General features: G+C 48.8%; 1 protein-coding gene across 1 annotated transcript; it reads left to right on the forward strand.

Annotated features, from left to right (window-relative positions):
* The first annotated feature begins 11,428 nt into the window (after positions 1-11,428).
* LOC135372481 (uncharacterized) lies at positions 11,429-12,160 on the forward strand. The gene has a single exon (XM_064606088.1). It carries the CDS (start codon positions 11,429-11,431, stop codon positions 12,158-12,160), a length of 732 nt encoding a protein of 243 aa, XP_064462158.1.
* Positions 12,161-15,755: the final 3,595 nt, after the last annotated feature.

Consider the following 15,755-nt stretch of genomic DNA (forward strand, 5'->3'; position numbering starts at 1 on the left):
CCTGCCGATACCTGGGGATTACAACTGACCGTGGCCTGACGTGGTCCCAGCATGTGAATCTGCTTGCTACCAAGGCAAACTGTTTGGTAAATGTACTCAGGCGTATTGCTGGTGCATCCTGGGGCCCGTCATGTTCTGACCTCTATCGTGTCCATCAGGCCCTGGTGTTGGGGACATTGCGGTACAGCTTACCCATTCTGCATGGTCTCAGTCGAACCCAAGAACAGGAACTGCTCAACATCCAGGCCCGTAGTCTCTGTGTCTGTTTGGGAGTCCCCAGGACAACGGAGACGTATTCTGTCTTGGCAGAGGCGCGAGAGCAGCCGGTTCACATACTGCGGGATGGTGATACCCTCCGCGCTTATACACGGTACATTACACGGCACCCGCTCCACTCTCTTTGTCGCATTGATGAGGACTGCCCGGCGTCTGCTTTCGGCAGTGCCATTGCCCGCCTGAAAGGGAGCATTCCATCTCCCGCGTCTACACCATCCTATGCACCGGCGATGTGGACTCTCGAAAGACCCTGTATTCACTCTAACATCCCTGGACTCCAACGCAAGAAAGACGTCCCCGCAGTCATGGCCCACCAGCTCACACTGGAGCACCTCGCCTCAACACACCGACTAAGTCGCCATATATACACCGATGGCTCAGTAACCCAAGATAGTTCGAGCGCGGCTTTCTACATTCCGGATGAAGACCTGGGGCACGGTTTCAAACTCCCCTATACAGTGTCGTCGACAGAAGCCGAACTGTTTGGTATCCTGGCAGCACTCATTCTTACCGACAGCAAGGCATCACTAGATATGTTGTCGTCATCTCTCCCCAGCATAATAAGCGATTTGCATACCATGACGCTCCAAAAATTCGATGAACTCTTCGCCACTGGTTACAGCATCACGTTTCAATGGGTCCCTGGCCACGTAGGCGTGTATGGAAATACCCGAGCAGACGCAGTAGCTAGACGCGCTGGGTCTGATGACACTTCGGCCCTGGCACCTCTGCCGCTTACAGCCTCCACATGCCGTCAATACATACGCCGTCGGTGTGCCACATGTGCTCAGCAGTTCCGTGGCGAAACTACGACTTACAACTCATTCCTACGGTCTATCGACCCATTGATGGAGTTCGTCATCACTTGCCACCGCAGCCGTAAAGAAGAATCCCTTCTCCACCGCCTACGACTCAATGTTGCCCGTACACCCTCACTTCTCTTCAAGATGGGTCGATTAAATTCACCATACTGTAATGTCTGTGGAGTGGAAGCGGACATCCCACACCAACTCCTGTATTGCCAGCAGCATCTTCAACATAGGGACACCCTCCGTTGCCGTCTGCTCCAGATTGGCTGTAACGACTTTTCGTTGGCCGCTCTTCTTGGCCCCGTCTTGCACCCCAACCAGTGGGCTGTCACTGCCGCTCTCCTCGGTTTTCTCCGAGTCTCAGGACTCGTGAACTGCATGTAACGTTGTGCTAGTGTTTATTCTCTTCTTTCTTTTTGTTTCTCTTTTCTTTTCCTTTCTTGTTCTCTTTTCTTTCCCTTTCCTTTCTTTTTGTTGCTTTTTGTTTTTCTTTCCTTCCTCTGTTTCGATCCCCCCTTTTTTTCCTTCCTTTTCTTTTTCGTTTTTCCCTTCCCCTTTTTTTTCTTTTTTTCGGAATAGCAAGCCGGCTCTTTGCCTGGCTAACCTTTCCTTTCTTTTTTTTAAATAAACATATCTCCCCCCATCACAATATGTGTAGAATAGTTTCTCATATAAATTATTTACACTGCTGAATAAGGAACTGTTACGTTTGAACGCATAATGCACAAAGCACTGTTACGCACATGCATTAATAAAATAAACATAGAAATAGGAATCTAATACTTAGCAAGATCTCTATTAAGTCGAGCACTGCAATCCAGTCAGAGTTACACTCTAAAAACGGTCACTTGTAATAGAGGTAAAAAATTTATATGCGTTTTGACCTCTAAAAGTAAAAGGTCTAGGATAACATCTTTTGAGCGTAACCCAGCATTGATACGGCATTGCACGACGTCGCGTAATACCGGGATGTGGTCGGCTGTCAAGATCGAAAGTATGCCGAAAATACACTGATATTAATTCTTAAATCTGCTCTTTCTCCGCGCTGTGTACGCGGTAATGTCTGTGCACAGAGGTTTATGGAGTTTAGGGTCTGACTACTTCGCCACGCGGCAGAAACGTGGGAGTACTCCGCTGACACATTGCACACAGGACCGTCATAAGCGTTACGTGTTTACAGCGCGTTGTGATCGTGTAACTTCTGTGGGTGATCATGGCGCTCACTGTAACCTCTTGCCACCAGAGCGTTTCGTCTAAGCTCGTTACCGATTATGTATGCTCGGTACCGATTACGCTTTCAGAGGTAACGTGAGAAGTGACCGTTTTAAGAGGGTACCTTTCAATTTTACAGGTAAAATCGCATATACCACTGTCAAAAAAAAAAAAAAAAAGTAAGTGGTCCAGTAGGTTCCACTTTGTATGTGATAATGTGTGGTTATGGAATTGGGTCCCATTCATATGAATCCTATTGAATCCATTTACTGGATCCTATTGGACTTTATGTAGGGGGTCTCGTTGCGGTTCCATAAGGTACTACTGGATCTGTCCTCAATGTAACCCTCATATACCCATTCTATGTACACATCTGTGTGACCCTTCTATATACCCCTTACCCCTCCGTGGGGGGGGGGGGATGGGGTTCACATCCGTGGAGCCCCAGAAAGCGGCATCGCAGGGAAAGGCCTATATAACAGTTAGCCCCATTCTCAGCTGTTGCGTTCTGTGGCTCCACGAATGTTATTTTGATTACATGATGATAAACGGAAAGCAGCCAGGACAAGGACGAGGAAGCACACAAAAGAACTGCTGACTCCAACTAACTGAAGTTTACTTACTACACATGTTTAAATACAAAACAAGACACAAGGAATGCGACAACAAATCCTTATCACAATAGGAAAACAAAAACTAGATGCTCAACACACGATTGTTGCGAACCGGGCACGTCCCAAGATATTCCATTTCGGCTGATAAGACAGACAAAGAAGGTGTGCTCACACAATGATCTTCCTCTGGTGTTGTGATTAAGAAGGTCTCTAGAACCTCTGGAGCGACGCGCGCTTTGATCCCACCCTCTATTGTGGTATAACTGAAGAGCGGGGAGCACCCACAGGCCTTGCAGTGAAGAGCCAGGTGTCCTGATGGAGTGGTGCTCCGGACCAACGTCCTACGCTCGTTCAATCTAGTCTTAATACAGCGCAAAGTCTGGCCTATATAAACTATCCTGCATGTTAACGGAATGCGATACACCACATTCTGTCGGCACTCAACCAAGGCATTCTTTTGCGAAATCTGGCAGCCCCTTTTTGCAGGAGGACCATTGACCTTAGCACTAAGAGTTATTAACTTAATGGGCGCTGAGAGGACCACAGGTACGCTGTCTCTCTCCCCACTTTTTTCAAGTTTGTGTGACATACTGTGTACATGCGGTATGGACACTGGTCGACCTGGTAACCTATCGTGCTTCTTCTTAGCCCCACCTTTTGACGTAGCCAAGAGGGTCATATATGTCAGACAGATATGTCATATTCAGATATGTCATGCAACATTCCTACCGGTAGCCCCCTTCGCATAGCTTCATCACTTGTATACCAAAACTGCCCTCTACATGATGTTCGCATGACCTGCCCAAAGCAGCCCCAAGGGACGCTGAGGCGATGGCCCTTTTTACAACTTTTGAGTGACACGAGTCGTTGGCAACCTCTTCTTCGAGAGCAAGCAACGACGCTTTGCCACACGTATGTTTCAATGCAAGCAGATGCGCCAGAGTAACAGTTACATGTAAGCAGAAATGGAAACACACACGTTCATGTAATGAAACTCCCTATATTATGACTACAGTTGATTGTACACATTTATCGTTCTAAAAATTACACATTATACTCAATCTACTTTCAGATAGCCTTTCCAGTGCTTGTAGCCCTTGTGTTGCTTGTCGTCTATGTCCACAGAATTATCACCTTCCACGTTAAGTGCACAGGCTGGATAATGCCGAAGCCTGCTTTGCAGGGCGAGATAAAACAGAGTTCGTAATTTGGCGCTGTGAAAAACCTGAAATCATAAGCAGTAACAGTAAAGGTGTTATGCTCTCAACACACTCACGATGCTCCTTCTACATCTCACGAGCCTTGGCAATGTCCCTTACTTTTTATAGATTATTTCGTTCAGTGAACTGCCAGTGGTTCTCAGGGTTCGGTGAGTGAATTTCACACAGCGTGTGAAAAATTATCTCTAAAGGCAAAGAACTGTGAATCAATCAAAATAAGCTCTCCGACATAACTGGTTCCGCATCAGCTGTAGCCGCATCCGCATCAGCTCATTCACATCCCAACTCTATGGTGCTATATCACATTCCCCATTCATCATCTCGCAATAAAGTTGTTGTTTGTTGCATTCTACTGTTCTGACCAGTTATACAGATTAGTAGCAGTCGCTACTTCATAATGCTAGGTTCACACTACGTCAGCGAATGCCTGGAACTCGCTCATGGTTTTTACGACTTTCGTGACCATTTCGTTCACTCTGTGTCGCGAGAAGCGTGAACATCGGCTTTCCGAACCAATTAGGGCACGCCGATTTTGACCAATAGCAAGGCTGTCAATATCAGCGCACATCTGTTTGGAAACATGGCGGTAAGCCGCCATATTCGTAACATTCGTGAAGTGGAGGTGTTGGAGGCTGAGAACGAACTGATTTCGCTGTATGTGTTGTACCGAAGGCGGTCACAACGGAAGAAGCGTCGGATATGGGTGAGGAAATCCACAGAGACCGCCCTGTAGACGGCGATTTTCACAACTTGCTGAGAAAGCTAAGGTTCGGAAACGTCACTCTATTTAGATACTTTGAGCGACTCTCGCCAGAGCAGTTTGACCATCTTGTGCAAATGCTCGAGCCCCACTTACACAAGCAAGACACACACATGAGGAAGGCTATCTCTCCAGCTGAACGGGTGATGGTCCGCCTAAGGTAATGCTAAGCGCTGTTAATGATTCCATGATTGATGCGTTGCATTCGACAGCTACATTTGCTTAATTTTATGTTTAGGTTCATCGGTAGCGGAAACTCTTTTCAAAGCTTATCTTTTTCCTTCCGCATGGGAAAATCTACGATAGGAAACATTGCCACAGAAGTTTGCCGTGCAATTTTGACGCTACTCCGTCCGCAGGTTATGCCGACGCAGGACAAGGCTATGCTGCAAAAGATCGCACAACAATTTTGGTGGAAATGGAACTTTCCGAACTGTATACGTGCTATCGATGAAAAGCACGTGCACCTCCAAGCTCTCCCAAACTCAGGCTCGTCCTATTACAATTATAAACACACGCACATCATTGTGCTACTTGTTTGTTGTGACGCAGATTAGCGGTTCACATACGTGGACATTGGAAATTATGGTCGCATGAGTGATGATGGCGTTTTTGCTGACTCAACCCTGGGAAAAGCACTGAGAGGTCCCGAATTACTTGTCCCTCCTGAAGCTCCTCCTCCGAACGAAACAAATCCATTGCCTTGTGTTTTCGTTGGGGACGCAGCATTCCCTCTGAAACGTAATCTGTTAAAGCCATACCCGGGCAAATGCTTAAATAAGCACCACCGCATTTTTAATTACACATTGAGTAGGGCACGAAACACAATAGAGAATACATTTGGGATCATGTGTGCCTGGTGGAGAGCTCTACGGGAACGAATGATGATGTTGCCAGAGAATGCGGCGCTTGTAGTATGAGCATGCTGCTGTCTCCACAACTATGTCACGCAAGAGGGAGACGCGCAGGGGGGATACTGCCACGCTTTGCTTGCTGACACTCCTAGTGAAGCAGGCAACATCATACATGGAAGATGGAGAACAGAAAGCACCCCTGAAACGCTGTCCGACGTTCCCACACTTGGGTTAAACTTCCCTGCAAGGTCTGCTGGAGAAGTTCGTGATGCTTATGCAGCATACTCCATTAGCAATGGTGCAGTTCCATGGCAAGATGATCGTATATAGTGGCGTTAGCTGAAGACACAAAATGGCAATTCATTTTTTTAAAATCCAGTTCAATTAAAAAATAAAAAAAACTTGAATTACCATGAGAGAACTGATGTTCTGAGGCTGCAACAACATAGAAGGGACAATCACATACAAGGCCTGAAGTTGCCTAAGAAATTAACGATGAAAGATGAAAGTCATTGAAAAGGTTAGCCAGCTGTAGGGATCGAACGCACATCTTCTGGATTACCGACCCAGGGCTCTACCAATTGAGCTCAGCTAACACGCCTTCTCAGCGACTTCCAGGGTGCGTCATCTGAAGGGACAAACCAGTCACTCTGTCCCTCACTCCTCCTCCTTTCAATCTTACATTTTTGTACACTCATACACACATTCATACGACAGGGATCGACGCAAGCGGCAAATGTTGAACATGAGAGAACTGATGTTCTGAGGCTGGAACAACATAGAGGGGCAATCACATACAAGGCCTCAAGTTGCCTAAGAAATTAACGATGAAAGATGAAAGTCACTGAAAAGTTAGCCAGCTGTAGGACTCGAACCCACATTTTCTGGATTACCGAATCCAGAAGATGTGGGTTCGAGTCCTACAGCTGGCTAACCTTTTCAGTGACTCTCATCTTTCATCGTTGAATTACCATTTTGTGTATTTAGTTAAGGCCGCTATACGTCAATATATACGTCAATAAATTCCCTTATGCTGTAGTGCCGTGATGGGTCTGCACTATCATTCTATCAAAGAAGTGCAATAACTAGAACCCGTGACCGTGATGGTTGGCACGTTTCGGGAGAATGCGTTTCTTCTAACCGCTGGCGAATCAGTTTGTTTTGAAATGTCGGGGAGCGAGGACGAGTCTGCTCGGTCTTTGAAGAAACTCGTTCGTCGCTTTCAAGTTTGGAGTCAATTGAGATTGTGCGTGTTATATCTATGAAGTAATTATTCGTCCGTACGACGCATTTTCGTTCATCTTCGCTCTGATTCCGAGTGGTCCTGATCACCGGCAGGCTGGATACAACGACTGAGGGACGGAGACAACGAACGTTGCGCTTCATGCACGAACATTAATGCGTGGATTAGAGAAACCTAGATTGCACTTTATACCTGGATTACACAAGCAAGTAGGCATGTTTCCCAGGAAAGCTATTTATTCGGTTATTGCTATCTATTCGGTTGTTGAATTTTTTTACATTGTATTTTCTCCTAGGTTACGTCCAGGCGATGTCGTAAATTGGTGAATCAATCATCTTCTGTGGTTGTTTCACGTCCTGCGGAACAAACGGAAGTTGGGGAAGAACAGGAATTTTAAGAGGTACAGTTTTAAAAAAATGTACCTCTTTGCCAAGCGGTACTTCACCGTTACGTACGCGTTACCTGGTTTAGAGTGTACTGACAGGCGATTTTAACTAACCGTCTAACTAACTGTCCCCAACCGACTAACTGTCCCCAACAGTACTTTAACAAGATTGTTTGACACCGCCTTATCAAGGAACATAAATGATGGCTTTAAGTGGCAAGACAACTAATTTATCAAGCGACATAATAATAAGAAGAAGAACAATACATGGCTTCACATCGCGAGACAACCACGTTATGAAGTGACGGATAACGAACGAGCAAGTAAGCCACAGTCTTGTGTTTGAGGATTAGTTTGGTTTTGGTTTTAAGTAAAAAATAAAATGGAGACTTTGGCCTCACTAATGTGAGGCCCGCAACTCCACATCACTTGCACCAGTTACCAGTGATGGCCAGTAGTTAACTACATGTAGTTAAACTACTAGTTAAACTACCAGATTGTAGTTAAAAAGTAGTTATCAACTACTTGCAGAAATGTAGTGGCAACTACTAGTTAAACTACTATTTCGAGTAGTTAACTACAGTAGTTAGGTTACTGAAGGCGCAAACTACTTTCGATTTTGCCTCAGGCTTTACGGCACGATTGTGGTTCCGACTTTTACCTTGAGCTACTTGTTTGATGAGAACGGAGGTGCAGAGCAATTGTGTCGTGCATGTGTACTAAATCTTCACTTTTAATGCTTGTCCAGCAGTGTTGCAGATTTAACGAGTCAAATCAGATTTAAATCAAATTCATGTTTTTCGGAACACCGCAAATCAAATCCAAATCAAGTCCGGATTTAAACTTGAGGCGACAAATCAACTCATTTTAAATCCGGATTTGTTTTTGGTGTGCTAAATCAAATCCGGTTTTAAATCAGGATTCATCAAATCCGTCAACAAATCCGGGGGCTAAAGTTCCCGAAATAACTGTAGCATGCAGCTGACCATGTGTACAAGGTCGTACAATTACTGCATGCATTCGCTGGATAAGACCCGTGACATGGTATAAACACCTATAAATCTCACCTGGCAGCGAAGAGTATGAACAGCCAACATAGCGATGCCAAGGTTGACACTGACATTTTATATTCACGTGGATATCGGAGTAACATATTTGTCAAATACGCTTACTCGGCACATATGATTAAATGTGACGGCTACGTGCTGCACACCGCAGTTGTGTTATAACAAACTCAATAGTACATCCGCCGAACACGCGTAAGCAGTCTTATTCTCTCAGGTTCTTGTTTAGAAAGACCAGCTGCTCCAATGTAGCTGGCTGCAGCTTGTTTCTCTTCGCGGTTGATCTGGCTGGCTGCAGAGAGCACTCGTTCAACTGCTCCAGAACTTGCAAATACATGTTTCGCTACTTCCGAAAGCAGCGGTAGCGGGCCACTGCGGACATCCAATAGCAGAGAGGGCAAACAACATCATCCTTTACTGTACACTCGCTTAAATAGAGGACTATTCCGTCGTTCGTTCTTGCGGTACGAGTTCTGCCGTGGCACCAAGTTGACCATAAGCAAGCCACTATGAAAAAGGGCAACCAACATTCACATTCCTGTTCCTGTTTGTACCGTCGTCTACTGTCTCGTCATGCCTGGACCTCACGGTTGTATCCGCCTCGATTGCCCGGCAGTTCACATGGCAAGTCGATGCTGACACGCTGGGGAGTGATCAGTTGCCGCTGTTGATCAACATCCGTGGAGCTCCTGGGACCCAACTCAGGCGTACCGCCAGGTCGACGAACTGGCACCGTTATAAGGCTGCTGTTGAATCCGCCCTCACGGACTCCGTGCTCCAGCGCGCCAACCATCAAGACTTCTGCCGTGCTGTGGTCGGCGCCACGCGCGCTTGCACAAGCGTCGTTCGCCTCCCGACGAAGTTCGCGGCCGTTGATGCGGAGTACGCGCGCCTGCGTGCGACACGCCGGAGAGCGGAAAGGCGAGCTCGTCGAACCCGCCTCCCTGATGACAAACGTGAAGCTCAACGGGTGCAGAAAGCCGTCGATAGGCACCTTCGCAAAGTAGCCAGGAACCACTGGAGAAGCTTTGCATCGTCGCTGTCGCCACGCACACCTCTCTCCCGAATATGGGCGGTGATGAAGGGTCTAACCGAGCCGGTTACTCAGCGTGATCCGTTCCGGTCGCTATCCTTAGCCACAGGTCGTTCGGAGATGGAGCTGGATGGAGATGGATGGTCGTTCGGAGCTTGCGGAAGACTATTGCAGTAGGCTGACCTCATCACCCACTGTCGACCTCACGTCAGCCTGCGATATTCTTGTTGTTCCTGATCCGCCAATGGAGCCTTCCTTAAACCACCCATTCTCTTCCATGGAACTAGAGTCGGCCTTAAGACAGTCACCAGTGCACACCTCTCCTGGGGCGGACCTAGTGACATACAAGACCCTTCGCAACCTACCCCTCCGCGGACGCCAGCTGCTCTTGCGGCTCATTAATGAGTCGTGGCGCGCCGGTGTTGTTCCCGCAGAATGGAAGTCGGCAATGGTGGTCCCCATTTTAAAACCTGGAAAATCGCCCCACGCCATCTATTCCTTTCGGCCGATTGCACTCACCAGCTGCGTGGCGAAGACAATGGAGCGCATGGTACACTCGCGGCTAACCTGGTACTTTGAAACTGTGAGGTACTTCCCCGAGGCCATGGCAGGGTTCAGACAAGGGAGGTCTTCCATCGACAACGTGATCGACCTGGTATCCAGTGTCCAACAAGAACAGTCGGAAGCACGTTTTACTGTTGCCGTCTTTTTGGATGTCATGAAGGTGTATGATAGCGTTCTCCACAGTGCCGTTGTTGCTACCCTGCAAGAGTCAGGAGTGGGAGCTCGAATGGTTTCTTGGGTCCGTGACTTTCTGTCCGGCCGGACGCTGTTCGTCCGTACTGCATCAGGATATACGCCAGCTTTTCCCGTCTCCCGTGGAGTGCCACAAGGTAGTGTACTGAGCCCGCTGCTGTTCAATCTGATTATGGCATCACTCCCGGCGTGCCTCTCCGAGCATATCCGCATCACAATCTATGCCGACGACATCTGCATATGGACCTCCGGAGTCCGACGGGACGCCATTCAACAACGCTTACAAGGCGCTCTCAACACCACCGCGTCTTACCTTGCCGACCGAGGACTCCGTGTATCCCCTAGCAAGACCGCCGCCATGGCATTTACTCGGCGGCCCTTCACCAGCTACCCTCTCCATGTTGCCGGAACCCCGCTTCAATTTGTGACGCACTGCAAGTACCTTGGCGTGATCATTGACAGACAGCTCTCGTGGTCTAAGCATATAAAAGAACCTCTCCGTCAAGACGAGCAGATCAGTGAACGTCCTACGGTGCATCTCCGGAGCGTCTTGGGGCCCCACCTGTCGCGATCTTCGCCAAATTCACAGCTCCCTCGTGCTCGGCTTCCTGCGGTACAGCATCCCAGTGCTGCACGGCCTGCGCACGACTCACGAGCGGGACCTCCTGAACATTCAGTCTCGCAGCCTTCGCGCATGCCTGGGCTTACCCAAGACAACGGAAACTTATTCGGTACTTGCAGCGGCAAGGGAACCACTTGTTACCACCCTGCGAGATAGAGAGACCCTCCGCATTTACACGCGGCTAATGACTCGGCACCCTTTCCACTACCTCAGGACCATCGACCACGACAGCCCAGCGTCTGCCTTTGGTAGCGCAGTGCGCCGTCTGAAGGGTGTTGTCCCACCTCCCACATCCCACGTATCGTATGCTACCCCAACGTGGGCTCTCGACCACCCTCCCATATGAACATTTATCCATGGCTTCGGGAAAAAAAGCGACACGCCAGCGCCTGTAGCACATCAACTTACCCTGGAACACCTAGCCTCGCTGCACCACGGAAGTCAGACCGTCTATACTGATGGGTCTGTGATACCTGGTGGAGCAGCTGCAGCCTTTTATGTGCCCCATGAAGATTTTGAGCAAGCGTCCAAGCTCCCCAACGAGACGTCCTCCACGGAAGCAGAGCTATTTGCAATCAATATGGCCCTTCAGCACATCTCGTCCTCCCCACCTGCAGAGTGGACGATCCTCACCGACAGTAAGCCAGCCCTGGAGATCCTGAATTCTCACGCCACCAAAATCATCAGCGACCTCCAAACGGCTATCATCGCCGCATCCGACTCTCTTTGCGCCTCTGGCCACAATGTGCGGCTACAGTGGGTTCCCAGCCACATAAGCCTCAGTGGGAACTCCCGAGTGGACGCCGCCGCGAGGCGTGCCCACCAAGACGTCGGCCCGCCAGCTAGTATGCCGCTCACATCGTCCGCCTGTCTTATAAAGATCCGCGAGGGGTGTGCCTCCGAAATGCGTCGCTCTGTCGAAGACGCTGTACGCTCCAATGCGTATATCCAGTCCATTGACCCGGCGATGCAATTCGCCCCATACCAGCAGCTCGTCCGCGCAGAAGAAGCGCTGCTGAATCGGCTCCGACTCAACGTCGCATATACACCGCAATACTTGTGCAGGGTCGGAAAGCGTCGCTCAGCTAGCTGCGCTACCTGTGGCGCAGTAGCAGACGTCGAGCACCTCCTACTAACCTGCTCGGAGTACTCTGCAGCCCGCGCTGTCCTCGCCAATCGCCTCCAACGCCTCGGACACGGCTCGCTCTCACTGGCCGTGTTTCTCGGCCCCGTCGCACGCCAACAGCAGGGAGCCGTTACAAGGGCTCTCCTGCAATACCTACAGGACACCCAGCTGAGTGTTACGCTGTAAACTGAGTACCGCGGCCCTGGGCACTCACCCCCACTGCGAAGAAGCCGGCCGTTTCTCACTTTTTTTTTCTTTTTTGCTACACCAGGGCGTAGCAAGCCGACATAGGTCTGGCTAACCTCTCCCTGCGTGGACGCCACCTCCTGTTTATTAAACTTCTATATACCCCCCCCCCCCCTGTTCCTGGACACAATGACCTCATACGACTGGTTCTCATGTGGACATTTCGGGACTTATTTTAGCAATCTCTGGGACATCAGAACGCGACATCAGTCGCAGTTCAGAACCAATAAAACAGACAAAATACGTGTATGGTAGTCCTTTTCTCGAACGTACATTGCCTGAGCTCAGTGCACCAGTGGTGTGCTTTCTCCAATGCGTTCCATTTCTAAGAAATTATAGAAAGCTGTGATACCGTTGTGAATTCGACATCGAACTACCCATGTGATTATGTGTGAGAGTATTGCATGACGTACCTTTAGTGCTCGGAAGGGGAGACGGCTATAGGCCTTAGAGGTGGTCTGTCTGACTGCCAAACCAGCTCTTAAACTTGAAGCAGTCTACAAACAGTGTCCGTAGACTGCTTCACGCAATCAAAAAATCATGGGATATCTTTTTAAACGAAACATAACTTTTGGTGGGACATTGGGAACCGAGATGGCGGGATTCAAGGCAAGCCATCTCAAATCCAAACATTATTTAGACCTTCTCATCATTAAGAGTTGCATTGCATCATGTGTAAGCATGCAATTCAGCCAAATGTCTTGTAAAAACGTAATTACAGAGCCGGCCTCAGATACGACTGACAAAGAATATGCCCGCCCGTCAACGTCAAATTTCGCAGCAGTCAAAATCCAACCATTTTGCTTCAGGAGCTTGACCAAATACACAACCAATTCCGTCGAAAAAAACGTGATTCAATCCAAATCCAAATCATCTGCCAAAATGGTGATTAAATCCAAATCCAAAACGTCGCCATATTTTCCTCGTAAACCAAATCCCAAATCAAATCCACGAGCCCTTTGATGGATCTATATCAAATCCCCGGATTTAAATCCGCGACACTGTTGTCCAGTGAAGCCTCATTTGCTGTGAAATAATTATGCAACTTAGTTTATCGCGTAGGCACAGAAAGAATCCCGCCGCAAGCTTTGTATTTGACGATCGTAGCAGTGGCTTGAGCCAAAGTTTACCATTGCTTGTGATTCATATTTAGGTGTCCAAGAACACTACAAGGGATTGGTGTTGATGGATAACGTTAAGTAGTTACAGGTGTAGTTAAACTACATTGCAGTAGTTAAAGAAGTAGTTTTAACTACTCCCCTGAAAAGTAGTTGAACTACTAGTTAAACTACTCCATCACGAAGTAGTTAGTAGTTATAGTTAAACTACTGTAGAAGTAGTTAGTGGCCATCACTGCCAGTTACTTTGTTGGAAAACTCCTTGAATGATGATGCCAATGAAGGTGAGCCGGAAGATGGCGATGCTGATGCTGATGATGATGATTAGTGGTGGGGGTGGTAGTGATTGCGACAGAAAGAAAGTACACGCACACTGTGATGTCACAGAACGCGCAAACACGCAACACGCAAACAGTCGAACAGCAAAACCCACAAAAAACTTGGTGCCCGGTGTCTGACACTGTGGTTCCAGGGCCCAAGTACTTTTGAAACGCTGAGCGGACGGCCGTCCACTGCTGCCAGCTCAGACTGTAGAAGACGACGAGCTTCAGTGTATCGTACGCAGGACATCAAAATGTGCTCTACATCTTCCACAACACCGCACATGGAGCAGTTTGGGGAGGCTGCTTTCCCGATCATGTGTAGAAAGCTACGGCTGTATGGGACCTTCAGACGAAACCTGTGGATTAGGCTTTCCATGTACCGAGGAAGCGAGGGTGGGACCACGAACGAAGAGTCTGGGTCTATGTTAGTCAGTGGCGGCCTTCCAGAATCACTGTGCCACAGGTCTCTGCTTAGTCTCTTCGTCAAAGCAGACAACATTAGGCGGGTGTCAGAGGGAGTAAAATACACCTTACGAACCGGACCGGTCTGATGTGCCCGGGAAGCCGCTGCATCCGCCGCGTCATTCCCAGGCATGCCGGAATGGCCAGGGATCCACTGAAGGATGATGTCGTGTCCTTGTACTACACACGTGTTGTAATTCTTAATGGCGTCGTGTACGATTGAAGCAAGACCTGCTGATCCGCCCGGTGATTGTAATGCTCGCAGTCCGGTCTGTGAATCACTGTAAACAACCCATGATTTGGGGTCTTCATGTGCTTCTATAAATTGCATCGCCATGATCATCCCATGGAGCTCTGCGGCCGTGGACGAAGTGCGATGAGACAATCGTGCGCAGCCCTCAATGCAGAGCTCAGGGACGACATATGCACACGTGTGTCCTGACTCATTTGTAGACGCATCCGTGAAAATGCACACTCTGTCCCTGTGACGGTGCATTACCTGAAGAGTTTGCTGACGCACAACACTTGACGGCACGAACTTTCTTCCCGAGAGACCCGGTACTTTCGCGAACACCAGAGGCTGTAGCAAAGTCCAGGGAGGGCTGGAGTGCAATGGCAAAGGCTTATGCCGGGGGACGTAAGTGCGGCACGGCATAATAGCTAGATGGAACCTCGAAAAACTTCGTGTCGAAATAGCTCTTGGGAGCGGGTGCCGGCGAAATCTCGTTGTTAGTCGAACGTAATGGCGAAGCGATTCTACCATCCGTAGCACAGGAAGTGGGGGCTGCCTCGCCTCGGCTACAACAGCCGCATTGGACGCTGCTCTGGGAACTCCAAGGCAGATCTTGATGCTCTTTGCCAACCCACGTTCTAGAATCATTTCGGACGACGGCGCTAGATCATGAAGAACTGGGAGGTGGAACGTGAGGGGAGACCGTACGAACGCAGTATGTAGGGTAAGCATTGATGTACATGATGATCCCCATCGACAACCTGCCAAAAATCGTAGGATATTGGTACGGGCATGCAACTTGGTCTTGAGGCTTAGGACTTCAGGTCTCCATAAGAGCGAACGATCCACGATTACTCCAAGGAATCGGTGATGCGTAACTCCTGACATAGCATGTCCATTTACCTCCAGCTGGAACCTCGGCAACCGTTTCCGCGTGAACGGAAGGAAGACTGTCTTTACCGGAGAGACATTCATCCCCCGCTCTGTGAGGAACCTCATCACCAGGTCAATGGAGCCCTGCAGCCGGGTCTGCAGTGCCGGCCATTGCTTCCCTGAAGTCCAAAGGCAGATATCATCCGCATAGAAACTGATTTTTACTCCCTGTGGCAGCAACTGTGGCAGAAACGAGAGTACTGCATTGAAGAGCAACGGGCTAAGAACACCACCTTGAGGCACTCCCGTTTCCTGTGCATGATAGTGGCTGTCCCGGTTGCCTGTGCGCATGAACACCTTGCGATTCTGCAGATATGCCGCAATCCACCGAAATGAACGACCAGTTAAACCCAGCTTATACAACGAGTGTAGCACATGCACGTGTATGACACTGTCATAGGCACTCTTAATATCAAGGAAAACGGCGACCGTTAGGCGTCCGTTAGCCCGTTCTTCTTCAATACTTG

The sequence above is a fragment of the Ornithodoros turicata genome, unplaced genomic scaffold (genome assembly GCF_037126465.1).
Source record: "Ornithodoros turicata isolate Travis unplaced genomic scaffold, ASM3712646v1 Chromosome15, whole genome shotgun sequence".
Classification (NCBI taxonomy): domain Eukaryota; kingdom Metazoa; phylum Arthropoda; class Arachnida; order Ixodida; family Argasidae; genus Ornithodoros; species Ornithodoros turicata.